Genomic DNA, 22,334 nt, shown 5'->3' on the forward strand with positions numbered 1-22,334 from the left:
CATGTATAAACGTGCCTGTTGCTGGGTGTTTAACAAAAACCATCTTCAACAGGCAACATTAGATTTTCTTAAATATACAGTGCACTCAACCACCGACCTGTCTGCCTCATACATAATAGGTTAATTCTACTGAGCCCGCCAAACGGTAGTACGATATGTGGCGCTATAATGTCCACTTGATGGTTATATCCCATTTACTAATCTATACATAAAGCAATCCAGGAGTGACCTTCATAGAGTTGGTAAAATATCCAGGACCACCTTATATACAAACTATTAGTTCACTTGATGTATTTACTATTAATAGCTGCTAGCATGAGGTGCATATCGCAGAAAATAAGTAAAATCCCTGAAAGCACTCACCGCCACCAGAGTTCATGTTGGTGTTAGCCGGCGTGTCAGCTAATTCCTCTGCTAAATCCCTCATGGTGTTTTTCCATCTTAAAACAAGTCATTATAAATTCCTGTGTCCTACAATCTATAAATGGGCAGGTGAAGCATCAATGAGAGTATCTCATGTCCCTCCCTTCTCATTCCCTCTTTCATCACTGTTTTTGGTGCATGGTTGTTCAGACCAAGGACATGACCAGGATTTTCTATGAATGTATGCTAACCTGTATAGGTATATGTAAATAGAATAAAAATGTCTCCACCTCCCCAAAACTGTGCCTCTCAGCATAAGGCAGGGACCCTCCATTTGTTATCCACATTCCACACACACAAAGGATGTGTCTTCAATATTCTTAATCAGATGACAATTGTAGTAGGGACAAATGGTCACAAGTAAGGGTACTTATGGAAAATAACTCAACTTCCAACCTCAATCCAAATTAATAAGGGACAAAATATCTGGCAAAATAGCTACTAGGAAAACCCAAAATGAACATACATTATGGTATGCTGAAGTGATATACAAAGACTGAGCTCTGAGATATTACTGATTATACTGTAAAAATGTTATGAATTCCTTTCCTCAACAGCTGCTTCCATATCATGGGTGACAAAACACGTTCCATATGTTGCATGAACTGCTAACCACAGAATAGGCTTCCCTATATTTGCACTTATGTCATAGTCTGATCTATGAGTAGCAAGAAGCAGAATAAGGAAACAAGTGTGGCACAACATGGCACCTGCAGCTATATGACAAGCTACTACATACTGCTACAAGGGCAAAGGCTGCAGTGCCACACATGTTAATCCCCTCGGCTACAATATTCATAAAGTCTATTCAGGCACAGTGTTTGGGTGTAATAAGGATTATTCAGGGCAGATTAACAGCACACAAGAGCGTTACCTGTGATGAAATCGTCCCAGACACTGGACATAGTACAAGTCTACAGCAGCCCAGGAATCAGCACGTTTTGTACCTTACAGCTAAGAACATATGAGTCATAAGAAAACAATGCTAAATTCATAAGAAAAATCATAGCCTGAAAAATTGAGTCTGAAAAATACTATTAATGTCCATTCCATAGTGCCCTTTCTCCTCATTTCTTATGGGTGAGAGAGGTGGATGTTACAGATCTTGTGTCCTAGAACAAAACCTCTACCATGCGTCCACAATCTATTAAACTAAGCCTTTCTAGAAATGATTCCTATATATATATATATATATATATATATATATATATATATATATATATATATATTAAAAGCTCTGAAAACTTAATGATTACAACAGTAAACGTCCACACTTTAAGGCATATGGGTGATGTCTATGTGTTGCCCATACATCTACTTTGTTCAGTGAGCCCGGCCTGTGATAATACATGTGGTCATGTGAATGATGTTAGAGGCTACTACTTTATTATGTGGCCCTAGGATGGCAGGCATCTCAGTCATAAGGATCTGTTACTGCCATCACTATGAATCTGTTGGTAACAGATAGCTGACCGCTGTTAATCTGGATGCTTATTCTTAGCAGTTGAATGGATAGCAGTGGAGACTAGGGTAGTGTTAGAACATGAAACATCTGACTATGGCGTGGGTCCAGGTTTGTCAATTTTTTATTTTGATTGGCATTACCAGGCACATGTACTGTATATGGGCATTGCTAGGTAAGACACTGAGATATACCTATGTTTATAATAATATTACTAATAAGGTTTTTTTATACAAATAATATTTCTAAGCATGATATTTGGATTTTTTTGGTATTTTACCTTTGATGTTCAAAGCTAAAGCATAACATGACTATAGTTATTATCTCCTACACTTAAAATAAAATATACTATTAATAATAGTGTAGCAACATGCCAAATACCATTCTGATACAATCTGACCATTCCAAAATTCTCTCCATAACAGAGTCAGCTGCATGTGGCTTTTTGCCACCGCTCCTTGAAGCCATGAGTCTAAGCACGTATTAACAGCCAGTGGATGAAGTTACATAAAGCTGCAGACTGAGGATGTGAAATGCAAACCCTCAGAATAACATGATGAGATTAACACATTTTAACCATACTGGGCACGACAAATTATAAGTTCTGCCAGTGCCAGGACAAACCACAAGACCTTGCTTTTAATATAGGTAATGGGGAAGGAGACTATGACAGACAAAATATTTATTGGTTCTCATACAAATGTTAGCTTTTCAACAGGCTATAAAAAGATGTATCTAAGTATCCCTTACACAAGAATTTGTGGTGTTTCAATGTAACAGCTGGGTTTGCACGTCTAGCAAATTGACCCATTATATTCTAATGGACTCATAGACACGTCCATGTATTATCACAGGTCCGTGTATGGGGCCATAAGCCCAGTGTAAAACTCAGGACAAGTCCTTTACGTGTCCATTTTGGGACATGAGCTTATAAAATAAATGGTGTCTTGAGGTATGGACAGCACACAGATATCGTCCGATTAACTACGGACCCAGCACATGTACACAATACTGTGTATGTAGTGTGAGAGAGTGAAAGGTGTTGTCTGGGAAGACAAGTATATTCCAGCCAGGCAGCTAAAGGGTGTTTGGTAAAAACTCACACCAGGGAGGTCAGCTGACTAATCAGGCCCTAATAACAGTCTGTGTGTGAAGACTAGCAGGGTGGCACCACACTGACAGAGTTGAACTGTCCAGACCGGACCTCCAAAGCAGGTACTGTGCCACCCGTTGTTATTGCCAAAGTGGGAGACTGGTAGCCAGGACCTGTATAGTCAGGGAAAAGTTTCCTTACGTTTAAGTTAGTTTTCTCAGCCGAGAAGGGTTTTGTTTTGTTTATCCTGTGGCTTTGCAAAAGCAGTGTATGCGTTACATGTGAATAAAGCCTGAATTTGAATCCAGTGTCTGTGTCCCTGTTTCCTGCACTGCTACAAGCATCTACCTGAGCGATTTCCCACAGTAGTATAAGATGTATTTGGGTGACTAATAATGAAAATGATATTATCTAAATAATCATACATTTACAATTTACATGTACAAGTCTATAAAAATACAATTCTCTATTAAAAATCTCTTTATCAGCATTCCAATTTCTAATACTATCACTTTGAACACTTTGAATAAAAGGAATTTGCGTGAATAATGCACCAGTCCACAAAGAATACCAAGTTATAAAATATAGCAACATAGTTATAGGGGTACAGAGTCACACGTTACACCTTGGATATGGGGCAAAAGGGGTCCCCAATGCCTCCACATATGAATACACAAGTAGTAAATATGGTACATGACTGGTGGGAAGTACCTGCTACAGACCTCTCTTTATTGCACCATAAGGTCCACATGTCTACATGTATGTTATAATCTTGGCCTTAGCAACTGCTTGTTAAGTAAAGCACAAACAGTACTTACCATAATGATCAGTTTTCTAATCTTTCTAATGGTTTGGAGACTTTAGATAAAAACAGGTGTTTGCTTTTTTCTGCCTAGTTAATAAATTAACCTCTGGAAGTTTTAAGGTTATTTTTTGAAGCTGATTTGTTGGAAGCAGCCAAAATGGGCAAGGGTAAGTATCTCAGTGACTTAACAAAGGCCAAATTGTGATGGCTCAAAGATTCTCCAAAACATCAATTTCATGAAGTGTTCCCCTATGCATACAAGTGCTGGACTAGCAACAGGATCACAAGTGCCTCGGGTATAAAGGCTAGCCCATGGGCTCTGAAGTTACTATAGCTACAGCTAAGATAAAAGGGTGTTAGAATACACATTGCATCCCAGTAAATTGTGTATGAATATATATGTAAGTTGCAGTCTGGTGAGAGTGCCACTACAGACGCCTGTCTAATATAGGAAAGCTCCTAATGGGTATGTTTCCCTCAAAAAAAGAACTGGAGCAATGTAAGGAAGCGATCTGGTCTGACCACCTTTTGTTTTACATTTTGCATAACTTAATAGATATAGAATTCAGCGCACTGTCGGCTTTCACGATCTGTGCCTGGTGTAAAGCGCTATCGGTGTACTGTAGTTCTTCACCGTCAGAAGGGCGTTCTTGATAGTCAGGCAGGTATGCCCTTCCTCACAGCAGCGCCTATAGCACTGTACTGTATAGACACCTATAGACGTTGCTGTAAGGAAGGGCATTTCTGACGGTAAAGAGCTACGATACCGGCACCAATAGCTCTTCACCGAGGGCACAGATCATAAATTCAGAGCACTGTCGGCTTTCTAGCGGTATATAAAACCGCATGTGCCCCAAGTGATGAAAGGTCCTCTTTAAAAGCATTGTCCATGATTTTTTTTTTTTATATAGCCTATACTGGATCAGCTGTTCAGTGGTGTACCTGGTCTATATACTATATAATGCATGAAGCCAGAAGCAAATAGCTCTGTGCCAGGTTCCATTATTGTAACCATAAATTTCAAAATCCTGGATAATCTTGTAATAATTTTGTGGGTCCCTGCTATATATGGGACACACAAAAAAACTTTTCCAAGAAGTTTCAAGTATCATGACTATGAAATATCCCACTTTAACCCCTTAAGGACCAGGCCATTTTTTGGTTTCGCATTTTCGTTTTTCCCTCCTCACATTTCAAGAGCCATAACTTTTTCATTTTTCAGTTCACAGAGTCACATGATGGCTTATTGTTTGCGGGACAAATTGTACTTTGTAATGGCACCATTCAATATGCTGTGCAATGTACTGGGAAGCTGGAAAAAAATTCAGAATGAGGTGCAATTGGAGAAAAAATGCATTTGCGCCATTTTCTTATGGGTTTAATTTTTACAGCGTTCACTGTTTGGTACAAATGACATGTTACCTGTATTCTACGTGTCAGTACGAACGCGGTGATACCAAATTTATATAGTATTTGAAATGTTTTGATACTTTTAAAAAAATGATAAACTTTGCAAAATAGAAAAAAAAATTGTGTCATCATGTTCTAACACCTGTAACTTTTTCATATTTCCATGTATGGAGCTGGTTGTGGTGTCTTTTTATGCGGGACAAGATGACGTTTCTATTGATACCATTTGGGGAAAGATCTGATGGTTTGATCACTTTTTATTCAATTTTTTATAGGAGGCAAAGTGTTGAAAAAAACGCTTTTTGGCTGTTTTTATTTTTTTTGCTGCTACGCCGTTCGCAGTACGGGATAAATGCTTTAATATTCTAATAGTTCAGGCATTTTGGAGCGCGGGGATACCTAATATGTTTATGTTTAATGTTCTTTAATTACTTTTATAGCTAATCTAGGGAAAGGGGGGTGATTTGAACTTTTATATTTTTTTATTTTTTTAATACTTTTAAAAACTTTTTTTTTTCTTCTGTTACATTTATGATCAGACCCCTTAGGTACCTTGAAACCTAGGGGGTCTGATCGCTCATACTATTCACTGCAATACTACAGTACTGCAGTGAATAGCAGAATCGCAGCACTTCTATTAGACGATGCCTCTGGCATCGTCTAATAGATCTAGTGCAGAGACAAGCCTGGAAGCCTTCAATAGGCTTCCGGCTGTCATAGCAACCGATCACCGCCCTCATGTGACGTTCAGGAGGGCGGCGATCGGCAAAACATGGCGGCGCCCATGCCGCCGGCGCCGTTTACACACTGCGGTCACGTTTGACCGCAGTGTGTAAAGGGTTAACAGCAGCGATCGGCTCGGGCACCGACCGCTGCTGTTAGTGGCAGGTCCTGGCTGTATGATACAGCCGGCATCTGCCGTGTATGGAGCGAGCTCAGCGTGTGAGCTCGCTCCATACATCCCCATGCGACCCATGACATACAGTTACGTCAAGGGTCGCTAAGGGGTTAAGAAGTTTATATCAAGGACCTACAAACACATACGTGACTAAGCATATTGTAATGTATCTGTTGCTAAATTTAGAAGAGCTGGAGAATTATTTGGGTTGGCCTAAAGACTTGGCTTTGCCTTATTGAGCTTTCTGACTGTGCTTTGGCATTTTGACAATATAGCTGTATTCTAGTTTATTCCATGGTCACCTTGTGTAAAAGATCTGATGTCAAACTGGATCCTTTCCTAAGTCATGTTATTTATGGTTCAAAAAAACAGGGCACTAAGCATGATTAAAAGTTCTCAGTCTGTATTTCATCGGTGATAAAGAGAATCTCTCTTTATCTCTCATCTCTCTCACTTTTTGAGAGTGAAATCTTGCTCGTAATTATCAACTCATAATATATGCTGTATGCCAAACATAAAATTAATATTTTAGTTGTCAGTTGGGTATAGATGAAAAAGTGCTCCTTTTTTGTCCAGGAAAATGATGGACAATATAATTAAAAAAAAACGATGGACCTCATTATAGTCATATAGTCAGTGGGATCTGTTAGATCACCAGGGTGGAAACAGTGTAGAACCGCACAAGTCCTGATCACCAGGGTGGAAACAGTTTAGAGCAGCACAAGTCCTGATCACCAGGGTGGAAACAGTTTAGAGCAGCACAAGTCCTGATAACCAGACTGGAAACAGTGTAGAATAGCACAAGTTCTGATCACCAGGGTGGAAACAGTGTAGAACAGCACAAGCCGTCATCACCAGGGTGGAAACAGTGTAGAACAGCACAAATCCTGATCACCAGGGTGGAAACAGTGTAGAGCAGCACAAGTCCTGATAACCAGACTGGAAACAGTGTAGAATAGTACAAGTCCTGATCACCAGGGTGGAAACAGTTTAGAGCAGCACAAGTCCTGATCACCAGGGTGGAAACAGTTTAGAGCAGCACAAGTCCTGATAACCAGACTGGAAACAGTGTAGAATAGCACAAGTCCTGATCACCAGGGTGGAAACAGTGTAGAACAGCACAAGCCGTCATCACCAGGGTGGAAACAGTGTAGAACAGCACAAATCCTGATCACCAGGGTGGAAACAGTGTAGAGCAGCACAAGTCCTGATAACCAGACTGGAAACAGTGTAGAATAGTACAAGTCCTGATCACCAGGGTGGAAACAGTGTAGAGGAGCACTGTTCTCTAAGCACTGTCCTGGTGATCAGGACTTGCGGCCAGAAATATTAGGCTTCCACACTATAAAAATAATAGATAATATAATAAGCCACATTTCAAAGAATTCAGCTAGGGAATTCTACAACGTTACTTGCCCCAAAGAGGAACAAAAACAATACTCTATTTCTGAGAATACATTTACTATGCAAACTGTATTTCCTGTTAAATCAAGAAAAACTTCAGAAATGTATTTTAGTTCTACTTCCAAGTACTGAAAAGTCATAATAAGAAAGCTTCAAAGAGAATATTATTTATTCAGCACTGAACAGCCATGAAGTTTTAAGGTATATGCAGATCATGAAAGTCTGCAATACCAGCTGAATTTACCTAAGGGCACCTAGAGGCACATTAGAGGTGCAAATAAGATCTCTGCAAATCTCTGAAAATTTACATATAAATATACTGATACACAATCGACAATATTTTTAAAAGTTAAAGGGATCCTATCTTTTAAACACATTTTTTTCTCCCTAATATGTAGGAATAGCCTTAACAAAGGCTGTTCGTCTCCTACCTTTCCTTGTCTTCTCCACGCCGCCGTTCGCCTGCAATCCCGGATTTTCTTAGTATGTAAATGAGCTCTCTCGCAGCACTGGGGGTGGGCCCCAGCACTCAAACAGCACTGGGGGGTGTCTCCAATGCTGCCAGAGAAGTTTCCAGCACCGCACTGCATCATCTTCTGCAAAGAGGTCTTCACCGTGTCTTCTTATGGTGGTGTCTTCTAACTTCTAGGCCTCGGGCCTAGGGCAAAGCCTACTGCGCATGCCCGATGGCCATGAGAAAATGGCTGCTTACAATACTGTGGAAGTATGTGCTGTTTGAGCGCTGGGGACCGCCCCCAGTGCTGCGAGAGAGCTCATTTACATACCAAGAAAAACCAGGATTGCAGGCGAACGGTGGCGCGGAGAAGACAAGGAAAGGTAGGAGATGAATAGCCTTTCTTAAGAAAAAAATGTGTTTAAAAGATAGGATCCCTTTAAAGCATAACTAAACTTTTGGACCACTTTTCATTTTCTGGCACTTTTTGTGTCATTAATAATATTTGTAATATACTTTATTAACAAATTTTGGGTCCTTTCTGTGAAGGAGTACAGGGCTGTGTAATACATAGAGAAAATGAGGATGGGGAAGGTCACTTTAAACAGTTATATCTATGACATTATAGGACATTATAGGACAGAATTCAACTTTTTTCTTCCTGGGTCTGGGCTTAGCAGAAAAGGAGCATGGCATGTCAAATCCCATCCCCACTGTGTGGTAAAATTCGTACAGCGGACACGCCGCAATTTCCAAAACTGTCACAATTATGGAAATCGCAGGTTGTCAGTTATACCTACGGAAACACCAGTGGATACCGTATAGATATAATTGAAACAGAAAGTCCACAGAGGAAACTTCTAAAAACTTTCTGGGAAAAGTGCTGCAGGAAAAACCACATTATACATATACAAATACATTGCCGCCACGGTTTTTCCTGCAGTGCCAGTGTGTCAAGATCATGTGGTAAAATTCTGGCACAAGTAAGACAGCAAAAACGTGGTATAAATTTAGACTAGAGAATGTAAAACCAGGCCCAATTTATAATGAAACATCAGTCACCATGATAAATCTAGCAAATTTTCAGACTGCCTAAATTTACATTGTCTATTAGCAAATTTTCACCAATGTGTGCCATTATTGAGCTAAAATTCTACATTTATGGTGCAAAGTAAGCTGATACGTAATTGAAATTACATATTATTTTGTCATGTATTCAAACAAGTAGGGCCCTGTAGCTCCATAACGTAGTTCAGAAATTCAGGTTCAGTTACAGCATTTTTATCATTAAGCTTGCATTGAAGGTATATTAATATGGAGCTTAAAGGGGTTTTCCGGGAAAAAAATATTTTTTTAAAAAAAGTCTGTTAGTGCTAGTGGTAAAATTTTAATTTATCCTGGACAACCCCTTTAAAGAGAGTGGAAAGGGAGCAGGAAAAATGACGTTTATCTAATTGTAGTACCGAGTGTACTGCGCATGACCACTGACGTCATCCTCCACCTGAAAGCTTGTATAGTGGTACCTCGATCTGAAGCCCAAGTGCAGCACTTCTGTTTGGAGGAGGATGTCAGCAGGCATGAGCAGAAGACTCAGTGCTGCACTTGCCAAGCCCTCTGGAAGGGGCTTTGAATACCAAAGTCCCTTGAAAAGGACTTTTGGGGCATTCGCACTGTGTGGAAAAGCACTTTGAGATAATGATCTGCAGATACAGACATAAAGCTTAAAAGTGTACATGTGTACAGTATCAGCCATGAGTGTAGTTAAGATTAGATATTATATGTGAGATATTATAGCTTGGAACAAAGCCATCTCTAGATTTGCTTTAGCTTGCAAAACTGTATATTTCAGTACCATTCTGGCACAGAATCCAGACATTACACACAGAGGTCGCGGTGTGTGGCAAGCACTGACCTCTGCCTCCGTTACAAAGTTAAATTGTACTCAAGCAGCCAAGTGACATGTGAGAGATTATTCGCCATTTATAGGCAAGACATATAATATAATAATATGTAATAGACATATATATAATAATAATATAATAATAATATATAGTATAATATATATAGTATATATTATACATACCCACACACACACAGATGTAGCAGTGTTTAACTTTAATTTCTGCTTTAAGTCAAATCAAATTTTATGCTATAATGTGAAATAAGACATTTTGAGGCTAAGGCCCCACTAGGCGGAGATGCGTTGCGGTTCTTCCCACATCGGTTTCAACAGAAAGCTCACTGAGTTTTCCACAGCAGACTTTCTGTTTCATTTATATCTATAGGAAAGCCGCTGGCGTTTCCGTAGATATAATTGACATGCTGCGATTTTCAAAACCACGACAGTTTTGGAAATCGCAGCATGTCCACGCTACGATTTTTTCCGCAAAGTGGGCATGGGATTCGCATGAATCCCATCCACTTTGCAAGTACTGTAAAATGCAGCAATTTTTACCTTGGTGTTTCCACTGTGACCAAATTGCGGCATTTCCAGCTAGTGGGGCCCCGGCCTAAATCATTACAGGTTCTAGCTGTGACACCCATAGCAACTAGTAAACAATATTTCACATAGTTTATTGGGAAATTGACTAACTAAAAGTTTCGGGACCTACGGCAAAATCTGTAAAAGGGCCCTGACAACTGCTACACCTATCATTTATCGTATAACTGTTCTCTCATATTACAGAGAAGTCAATCAGACCTCAAAGGGAGGAGGGCCAAGATGCAACTGCAGCCCCAATACTCACCATAGTTATGTCCCTATGTTTTCTATTATACAGAACTGGGAATAAATCAGTGAAAGACAGTGCTTACACTGGAAAAATATCTGTATAGTCAGGCCATGTGACATATATAAATAATACATGATTATTAGTAATGTATTATCTTCTATTTAGTAAGACATTTTTTTCATTTATAGTCTTTCACTGGGGGTCTGTTTGTTTCCTTGAATACCTTTAAAAATACTTTGTATTGTTTAATACCTATTAATAGATCAATGTATCATTTTAATGATCTGATTTCAGATTAGCCATAATGATGCCGAAAAGAAACTTGTATCCAGCATCAGTCGAATGGTGATAAATAAAATTTAAATTTAACCTTTATTCAATTCCCATAAAACGATCATCATCTTCAAACAGGGTATACAGCAGATATACAGCATGACATGGCTACACGTTTCGGTTTGAAGCTTCAAGTTTGAAGCTCCGAAACGCGTAGCCATGTCATGCTGTACATCTGCTGTATACCCTGTTTGAAGATGATGATCGTTTTATGGGAATTGAATAAAGGTTAAATTTTATTTATCACCATTCGACTGATGCTGGATACAAGTTTCTTTTCGTCTTCATGTTGTTTCAACTGGATTGAGTCCACCAGTGTTCCATGCACGTCGATTTGGTGAAGAAAATCTGAGGGTGAGCTGGATTGTTGTTACACATTATAGTATAGCCATAATGATGGCTTTATTTATCTACTATTTAGTACTAAGGTCATATAACCACATCGCAAGTCTGTAAATTTCCGTCATTTCAGGTTACAGTGAGCAAAGCAACAAGCACATGAGCCTATGCCTGCATTTTGGAAGGAAACTAGTCTAGACTAGCCAACTAAAGCACAAGGTAATCACGTTAAATGAATCAGGGAATAAAGTAACTCTCAATTCCTCTCCAAGAGTCAGAAAGAGCAGACACGTTTTACACAATAAGTCTGAAGTTTCTCCCTTTTGACTGTGTGCAAGGGGCAGAGTCCTCTAAACTACTTTCTTTGTGAGCCGCTTAGTCCTAGACATGGAAATCAAACTCTTAGTCATGCAATCTATATTAAAGCTTTATCAAATGGAAGTTACACAAGTGTACGAAAGGTTACACATTAAAAATAGACTTGCTGACAATAGTGTGATCTCAGGACGGCTGTCTCGCCCAACAGTAATAAAACTTCAATTGCCAAATGATATTAAATGATACTTTGACTGAGATGATATTCAGTATAGCCCATTACCCAGGTAACAGGCAAAGCAGAGATTTACATTTCATAATCCAAATGCTGACTCTTTTATGTATTATTAAAAGGTTTTATTGGTGTAGAAGACTGAGCTATATGACTATAAGTACCCTAGATTTTTTTTCTTAATCCCTATTTTAGAAACACAATATGTCTGAAGCAATGAACAATGGAAGCTAGAGCTTGTTTTAGAAATGTTTTACCAACCTCTCTAAAAGGAGTGCAATATGTTTCAGGACTTTCCATTCCACAAGTAGAGGAAGCTCTCAGTCGATCAGTTCTTCCAATAAGAAGATCTCCAACTGGTGGATAACATCCTCCATGAGAGCAGTCTTGTTGTGCTTTCACAAGGAGTCCTGCGCCTAAATAAGGTGCAAAAACAAACTTAATAATAAAATAATATGTAAAAAAAAGACCAACTAAAGTGTAATGAGCTCCTAAACTTTTTTGCCATTTCTTCTATATAAATTATGATTATTAATAAGTGTTTGAGCCATATTCTCCAGCTGGAAGTTCTTGAACAATATTCAGCATACAGTGATGTAACATTAAACATCAGTAGCCAAACACTATGGCCATACAAAGCCAATGGGAATCCATAAGAAAATAAATGCATTATGGCATCCCTGTAAGGTTCACCCATGTAACATGTTCTATCCATGACATTGCAGCCATGTGGACAGATATGTTCAGAGGAGCAGTGACAAAAGATAAATGTAGCCACACTATAAAGTTTATTACCAGGTTCAGTGAACTGTTTTCTCCTTGGAAAGTCATTTAACTTTTACTGTATTTCCATCATTATCCTAGATTTACATGTTCAAGGTAGGCAGGCGACGCTTTAACAAAAAAAAATTCCTTAAAAGCATAGTACATATAATCAGCGTCTAATCTAGCCGGAAGGGGCACAGTACAAAACCTTACCTAGAAGTATCATGCAGAGCCACATCCTTTGTTCTGGAGCTCCGAACACCTGTGAATGAAATTCAGAATCAGATATTAACTCTATCAGATCCTGTGTTGTGTTTTAACTCTTTAGAACCATCTGCTTTCATAACAGTCTTATGTAGTTATCTACTTGTGATTTTTTTCATGATCTGTATTATTACATGCTAGCTACAAAATAGTAATAATAAGATAAATGCACCAGAATTCTGGCTTCATCTCAAAAAAGTACTCTGTACTACATTTATTGTGTGCTTTATAGACACTTTTTGCACCTTATTCAACATAGAGGAATGTGGCTTAGTGGGAAAGCATTGTGGCTTTGCTGAGGAGGATGACTTAAAGTGGTATTCCCATCTTAACAATTTATGGATAGGGGATAACCTACAGATCGGTGTGGGTTGAAATCCAATCAAAATAGGAAAACTGAAGAGTTTTATCCCTCCCTGTAAATGGAATGGTGGTCGGGCTTGTACTTGCACTGCTCTGTTCATTTCAATGGGTGTGCGAAAGATAACTGAAGTCCAGGGCTTGGGTATCTCCAGCACTCCAATTGTAATAAATGGATCAAAGTGCACAGACTAATGGCCCATTCAGAACAGGCGACAAAACTCTAATTCTGACCCCCACTGATCTACAAGCTATAATTTGTTAAGATACAATGATATACATGAAAATTTTAGCACATAAAACTGGTGCATAAATTAACAAGTAGTGTAAACTTTGACATAAGTGTCTAAAGATACACCAAAATTAGCATATAGCATGAACTATGCTGATAAGTTTGATGCCTCTTTAGACTACCTAGTCTAAGTTTTCACAGTCTAAATATTAAACAGGATTGGTAAATATATCCCAATGTGTGTGATTTCATAGAGGAACAGGGAAAATAGATAATAACATTCATTGAAGTTCCTGACAAAGCTCTATTGTCTTATCTCCTCCCATGAACATGATCACCCATGTTAAAAGTTCTAACTACATGTTAATTCTACATGTAGTGTAGCACATTTTATAATTTGTCTTTACGTACGTATGAACAAACTACATACTAAGAAGCTGATTTGCTCATGGTTTGCATAATAAGTGAAATAAACTAACATGTTAAGTGTTATAACTGAGCCACGGATTTCAGAGTCGGAAATTCAGAAGCAAGATATTGCACTGGTAGGTTGACTAAAGCACATGATATCTCTATGAATTAATGACTGTGACCTTCCTCGTGTCCTTGGGTGTTGATGGGACTGAGGATAAATCACTAATCTACCAATGTAATTTAATCACAAATAGATCTATGAAAAAAAAGATCTGGGTTCTAAAGTTGGGCACAGACATTAGATATTTGTTGGCAGGTCCAGACAATTTTGACATTACATTCCTCCATTGTTTAGGTATGACGACCAATGTCTAATGACCCTCTTGGGTTCCTCTAGGACTATCATAGGTTATTTACATGACCTAAATTCATTTTTGATATATTACTAAACCTTTTAATTTCTATCTTTCACCTTCACCCAAATTTTACCACCAGTCCCTCAGATATATGGTTATATATAGGGACACTTACTGAGCCGACGTGAAAGGGGTAAGCCTGTAACTAAACTAGTGGCTATTATTTCACCTTTTCAGGTCAATATGTTGTAGATCAGGCAATAAAATGAACCAGTCAATGATACCAGGACAGAGACAGCCTTGCTTATATAGTAGTCAGTCTAGTCTCTCTATAATGTGTATGAAATGTCCCAGCAGACTCCCATTGGGTTAATCTTTTCTGTAGACAGACGCATACTTATTAAAATGAAGACGAGAACTATTCATAGCTTGCAGCACTATTGTGAGACTCACCTGGACTTTCACTTCTCTCAGATATCCTCTTCTGGGAGCTGTTTCCTTCTCCACCCCAAATCCCAAGTGCACCTTTTCTTCCTTGAGCTGGCTTTTTAAACCACGGCTCACCTAGAAGCCTCGGCAGTCTATGTGATAAGGGAGTGTGTCAGTATCCTCATCAGACGCACACACCCAAACATGGTTACTCATCACATACCACATCCTAGACCCAGCATGCCTGCTCCAAGCTCCACACAGTACAGGTACACCTTTAGCTATAGGGCCATAATGCAATACTGAGCCTCTATGTACTCTGCAAGGCTTTCTGACAATTAATCATCATGGCTCTATAACTCGCCCCCAGGTGTGAACCAAACTATAACACTTAGGAGTTAACTGTACATTTTAGGAGTAGAGCTGGAATGTGCAAAATATTCTTTAAACCATACGGATCATACAATACTGCTAATGTTTGTGTGAAATTTCCGTTCCTCCTAAACCTTAAAGGGAATCTGTCAGAAGTAAATAGATTATAAACCTAATCACAGGACCTTGTAGAGGTGATTCTACAGTTTAGAAAATATGCTTTGGATTATGCCTTAGCTTGTATGCCATTCAGTCTAAGCTCTACATTCCCAGACAAAGTAACATTCCCCTCATTTACATCTAAATACAATTGCAATGTACAGGAAAACATAGATCCAATGCTGAATAACAGCGGCATATTTGGGAGCTATAGAATCACCTCTACAAGGTACTATGATTAGGTTTATAACCAATTTACCGCTAATAGACTCCCTTTAACTACATGGGCCCATTTAAGGAAAGAAAAACAAAAAAACACAAGTCATTAATAGTAATGTACAGATTATTTGCATTATATCACTGAATCAGTAGGACACATACAATAAGTATGCCTGATCTTTATGGTTAGATAATCATCCAGACCCCTTGAATTCAGCAGGTTCATCCCCAAACACAACTCAGAAATGGGAAAGTATACAAACATACTGTTTACTACTACAGATCTAAAGCAAAAACACATTAAGGCCTGGGCCCCATGTAGCATAAACACCACAATGTAACGCTATTCTACGATTTCTTTTCTCAGTCATACCACCTGCAGAGAATTTAGCTTCACATAACAAGTACATGTATTTCTTAATAAAATAGCTGCCTATTCGTTGACCATAGTTTGTTGATGGATCTTTACAAATCTCTTTTGTATACACATGTACTAAGTATTAGAGACAGCATTTTATTACAAAAGGGTTCTCTGGAAAGAAAATAGTTAAAGTTACCTTCCAGAAAAAGTCCAGGACACCACCCTAATGACATAAATAATATGCCCTAAAGATATAAAAGAACTCATGATCTGACGCCTGGCTTCCTGTACTGCTCAGTATGCAGCTCACTATTACTGTACCTCCCAGGGTGTGTCACTTGTCTGAATTCAGGTAAAGAAAAAAATCCTTCTATTACACATAACTTGAAGTGAAGTCACTTCCCTAAGTAACTGCAAACAAACAATTTCAGGGAATAAGGTTACAGATGCCTGTAGGAGCTGGGGCTGGCTATATGCAGAAAATGTCAATGTTACTACGAATCATTGAAAAGTTATAATGATATATTAGAAATATTACAGAACTACATTTTTTTTAGAAAATTGATGGTAACAGTGTAATCTGATCAATAGTCATCTGTGTAAGGTTAAGTTTACACTAGTGTCATGTTTTCTACTTATTACTGTACAGTTACCCAAGTGTATTGTACAAAGAACATACATCGGACGGTAATAAGTGAAAACTAGATTATGACTTCATATCACAGGTATACCAAGTAGCACCAAGGCACAACATACAGTAAAAGCACAGATCTCTTGTACTCTTGTACTATACCAACATTCTAAGGGCTAGTTCACACGGGGACATGGACGCTGATTTTGACAGCGGATTTCGCGGCCAAATCAGCGTCCATACAATGTATCCCTATGTGAACTACTCGCTTTTTTTTTTCTGCTAGCTCGCTAGCAGAAAAAGAAGCGACATGACCTATCTTTCGGGCAGAAGCCGCTCGCGATGAGCCGCGGCTTCCGCCCAGCCGCAGCGCCCTCCATGTCGGCTCATTCATTTGAGCCGACAGCGGAGGTGAAAGCCGCGACCGCGATGGTCGCGGCGGGAGCAGTTCACATAGTGTGGACATTGTATGGACGCTGATTTGGCCGCAAAATCTGCTGTCAAAATCAGCGTCCATGTCCCCGTGTGAACTAGCCCTAATAAGGTTACATGCCACAAAACCAAGTGATAGGGCATGAATGGGAAGAGGGGGAAAGGGAGGGAAATCATGGGCCCAAAGATATCTCTCTATATTATAAAAATGAGTTTCTGTCTGTCCGTCTGTTCTTTATGAGCGACAAAACGACTGGAACGATCTTCACCAAATTTGGCACACAGACACTTCAGGTGTCCGAGAAGCTTTAAGACCGGGCCTCAACTGTTTCCGACATACCATTCCGGAGATACAGTATTCCCAAAACAATGACCCCCACTAGCCAATGCAAATGTGCAAGTCTTTCACTCATATTGCAACTGCCATACACACGATCACTCCACATGAACAATCCAACACTAATATCCAAACTGAGATACACGCATCAGAGGATTAGATATGAAGTTCAGCACACAGTATCACACGCCGGAGGATTAGATACGCCCCTCTGCACACAGTACTACACACTGGAGGATTAGATACGCGGCTCTCCACACAGTACGACACACTGGAGGATTAGAAACGTGCGTTTGAACACAGTACCACAGCGGAGGATTAGATACACGCCTCAGCACACAGTACCACACCCTGTAGGATTAGATACGCGCCTCTGCACACAGTACTGCACGCCGGAGAATTAGATACCCACCTCAGTACACAGTACCACATGCCAGGAGATTAGGCAACTCTGCACACAGTACCACAGAAACAAAAAATGGAGCAGCCTCCTTGATGGACAGGCAAAAGACAGCACTCACCCTGATGGATAAATGTGGACAACTTTATTGGCACAACGCGTTTTGAACTAATATAAGCCCCCTTTTCAAGTGCAAATCAGTCCTGCCACGGTGGGTCAATAGTGTTGACCCACCATGGCAGGATTGATTTGGACTTGAAAAAAGGCTTATATTAGCCCGAAACGCATTGTGCCAATAAAGTTGTCTGCATTTATCCATCTGGGTGAGCGCTGTCATTTGACTCTCCATCAAGGAGGCTGGTCCATTTTTTGTTGCTGTCTTGACATCTTCGTGACGGATCCTAGCTGCTACCCGCTTACTCCATATTGCTTGTTACACCAGACAGGTTGTTGTGACTCACACAACCTAATTAGGTGAGCAGCCACCTGTAAACTTACCCATGTTTCTATGCCCCAGAGATAATACACCAGAATCGCCTCGGTGCTTTGTTTTCTTGTCGTTGTACCAGTACCACATGCCAGAGGATTAGATAGGTGACTTTGCACACAGTATCACACGCTGTAGGATTAGATACGCGCCTAATTTACAGTTGACTACTTTCTTACCAGGGAAGTATGTCTCTCATTGGTGAGGGTACAGGGCCCACAGCCAGCTGGAGATAACCAGATCAATGTGATAGTGGTCAGGGAAAACCTGGTTTATCGACTGATATAAATATTGTTAATGAAAAGTGGCCAGTTATGTCACTGGGCTCCATTCCAATAGATGCAAGCTCGAGGGAGGTGACTAAAAATAAGAAATACCGTACTTGCACTCACCTCTCTTGGGCTTCTGATAGTATTCAACATCCTCTTTGGGGCTCTTCCGGCCTTTGACCGGCCTTTGTAATATGTGGAGCATATTACACTGTGTGAGGCGCCTTAACTATTCATATCACACGCCATCTACGTTTTGTACAGCGGTGCACTATTATTACAGGCTTTAATGACATTGCTTTGTGATTACAACACAGATCATGTACCTTCAAACAGTTGATGAGAAGGGGCTCTAGGTATTGGACCCCCACTGATCTCTAACATTTCTTAAACTGTTAGGACCCTGCGCACAAGACTTTAGTTATGCCACTGACATCTCTAGCAGCAAGACGGAAATACAGTGGGGTGAAGGTGTGGAGGAGATGAGTAGTGGAAAATTAATTACAGAAGTGAGGGAATAGGACAGTGTTCAGACAGAACAAAAACCCTAAGCAAGGAATCAGAATGGAACACGCCTCATTTGCTGCAGCGTGTGAGCGGAAGGAGCAGACATTTCAACATTGCAAACGTAACAGTGGGACTCAAAAATAAAATATGTAAAATATTTTTTCCTTAAAAGTGGTTGTATTTTGTAAAAGTGCTTAACCCCTTCCCGCCGATGTCACTTTTTGACTTCCTGACAAAGCTCGATTTTTCAAAACTGACATGTGTCACTTTATTTAGTAACAACTTTGGAATGTTTAACTTACCAAAGTGATTTTGAGACTGTTTTTTTTCATAACACATTTTGGTTGATATGTTTTGTGTTTAATTATGAAAAAATAGGAAATTTGGTGGAAATTTTGAAAAATATGCATTTTATAAAGTTTGAAATGATGTGCATTGCATACAGATAGTCAGACCGTCAAAATCATATCATAAATCTCATGTCCCAGCTCTCTGCTTTATGTCGGCATCAAACTTTAGTCGCTCTTTTATTTTTTATGGACATTATAAGATTTACAAGTGAAACAACAATATTCAAAATATTCAAGAACATTTCCAAAACCCATTTTTTAAGGAACTAATCCAGTTATGAAGGGGTTTTGAAAGACCCTTGTATTAAAGCCCCCCATATATCACCCCATTTTCAAAACTGCACCCCTTAAATAAGCCAAAACAACATATACTTAGTAGTTTAACCCTATAAGTGCTTAACAGGAATTAAGACTAAATGGAGGTGAAATTTACACATTTCATTTTCTTCTACGAATATTTTCGTTTAGCCCTAGAATTTACACTTTAACAAGGGGTTAAAGAAGAAAACACATCCCACAAATTGTTATGCAAGTTCTCCCGACTACCATAGTACCCCATTTGTGGGTGTAAACTAATATATGGACGCAGAAGAGAAAGAGCACCAATGAGCTTTTAGAGGGCAGAACTGGCTGTGATCAGTTTCAGGAACCATGTCGCATTTACAAAGCCCTTGAGGTGTCAAAACAGTGAAAACCTCTAGAAAGTGACCCCGTTTTGAAAACTGCACCCCTCAAAGAATTTATCACGTGATGTAGTGAGCATTAGTGACCCCGAAGTGAATATGTAAGCTGTGCGGAGTAAATTGGGTACACCAAATCCCATTCTATTTTCCCACTAGCTCTTATGACACGGATGGGGAAGAGGGGCATTCTGGGGGGTCAGCGCTGGTGTCTTCTCTCTCATAAGCTCTAAATATGGGGTGTCCCCTGAAAACGCTCGCACAGCTTATACATTTCCTTCTTCCACTTATGTAGTAATAATTTGGCGATTTTGGGGGGTTTTGTCTTCACATTGTACAAGCTATATATTTTATTTTCTTACAATGTGGCCATATGAGGGCTTGGTGTTTGCGGTATTAGATGTACTTTTCAATGCCACAATTTTGGGGTCCCTGTAACTTATTGACTAAATTTTATTAATTCTTTCTGGGTGGGATGTAAAAGAAAACATCAAAGCTGACATTGCTTTTTACCATTTTTTTTTTTCCCGTGCAGAGTACAGCATAAGTAACGTTACCTTTATTCTGCGGGTCAGTACGGTTACGGCAATACCTCATTTATATTATTTTTTAATGTGTTGCTATTTGTGAAGAATAAAATTCAATTTAGAGAAAAAAATCTATTATTTTTGCATCACCATCTTCTGAAAGGCATAACACTTTTATTTTTCGGTAGACAGAGCTGGTTGAGGGCTTTTTTTGCGGGATGACCTCTGCTTTTTATTGGTACCATTTTCGTTTTCATCTGATCATTTGAATACTGTTTAGTGAACATTTTGTGAGGCAAAGGTGGTGAATAATCATTATTTTGGGTGGTTTTCTATGATTTTTTTTATATCGTTCACCGTTCGGGTTAAATAATGTTTTGATTTCATTGTTCAGGTTTTTATGGACGTGGTGATACCAAATATGTAATTTTTTTTCTATTTTTCTTTATTTTACATAATAAAACATGTTATATGGGAAAATGGGATTTTTGGGGCTGTGTTTATTTATTTTTTTAAACATATTTAAACTTTTTTTTTTTACTTTTTTACAACTTTTTTTCTCTGTCCCCATGGGGGATTGAAGCAGTGATCTGCTGATCGCTGCTTAAATTGATGTACGATGCACTACACTTGTATTGCAGTGTACAGGAGGCTGTCAGCCTGTGCAAACTCACGAGCTGACAGCCCCCATTTTGGCAGGATCAACCAGGTACGTGGAGGGGATGGCATGGGGCTGACCATTAGCAATACCGGCACCCCCTGAAACTGTCGTGGAGGGTGCCAATCGCGCAACAATGTTCCGAAACCCCTGAGATGCTGGGGGTCATGTTGACTGCCGACATCTCAGGGGTTAACACCACGATTGGACCCGGTTCCGACCATGGGTGTTACAGGGCAGTGTCAGCCATAACATACGGCTGACAACCGCAGGGCACAGTGCGCACACAGTTTCTGTGTGCGCACGATGCAGCCACCGCAGTACTACAGCAGTTTGCGAGAAGTCCTTCCCGACAGTGCAGTACTATTACGGCGGATGTCGGGAAGGGGTTAAAAAATAAAACACATATATTTTATCAGTGCAAACGCAACAACCCAAACAAAAAAATTAAAGGGTTGTGGAAGACCTATTCACAGGTCATCTGTATCAGATTGTTAGTGTTGTAGGTATGATACCTTTATTGGCTAGCCAGAAAAATTATATTTGCAAGCTTTCAAAGCACATAGACTCCTTCTTCAGACATTTACAAATGAATGACTGAGAACTCAGCACAACACTGGTAAGATGCTACACAAAGGCAATTTAGTTCAAGCGATGACATGCTAGAGTGATAAGGTAGTGTAATAAAACTCAGGTTATATTATATATACAACAGTTTTATCAAATATTAGATAATCCCAAGACCCTGAAAACTCTCTCTTTTATTAACTTCTATATACACTCACCGGCCACTTTATTAGGTACACCTGTCCAACTGCTCGTTAACACTTAATTTCTAATCAGCCAATCACATGGCGGCAACTCAGTGCATTTAGGCATGTAGACATGGTCAAGACAATCTCCTGCAGTTCAAACCGAGCATCAGTATGGGGAAGAAAGGTGATTTGAGTGCCTTTGAACGTTGGCATGGTTGTTGGTGCCAGAAGGGCTGGTCTGAGTATTTCAGAAACTGCTGATCTACTGGGATTTTCACGCACAACCATCTCTAGGGTTTACAGAGAATGGTCCGAAAAAGAAAAAACATCCAGTGAGCGGCAGTTCTGTGGGCGGAAATGCGTTGTTGATGCCAGAGGTCAGAGGAGAATGGCCAGACTGGTTCGAGCTGATAGAAAGGCAACAGTGACTCAAATAGCCACCCGTTACAACCAAGGTAGCCAGAAGAGCA

General features: G+C 39.6%; 1 protein-coding gene across 1 annotated transcript in view; it reads right to left on the reverse strand.

Moving 5' to 3' along the window:
* LAMB3 (laminin subunit beta 3) overlaps positions 1-14,792 on the reverse strand; it is a 55,723-nt gene extending 40,931 nt beyond the window's left edge. The window contains exons 1-3 of the mRNA XM_075264213.1: positions 14,745-14,792; positions 12,879-12,927; positions 12,162-12,316 (exon numbers count right to left, since the gene is read on the reverse strand). Coding sequence (XP_075120314.1) covers positions 12,162-12,316; positions 12,879-12,903 — 180 coding nt within the window. The 5' untranslated portion in view covers positions 12,904-12,927; positions 14,745-14,792. The remainder of the gene's footprint in view (positions 1-12,161; positions 12,317-12,878; positions 12,928-14,744) is intronic.
* Between the last annotated feature and the right edge of the window lie 7,542 nt (positions 14,793-22,334).

This window comes from Leptodactylus fuscus, chromosome 2 (assembly GCF_031893055.1).
Source record: "Leptodactylus fuscus isolate aLepFus1 chromosome 2, aLepFus1.hap2, whole genome shotgun sequence".
Classification (NCBI taxonomy): domain Eukaryota; kingdom Metazoa; phylum Chordata; class Amphibia; order Anura; family Leptodactylidae; genus Leptodactylus; species Leptodactylus fuscus.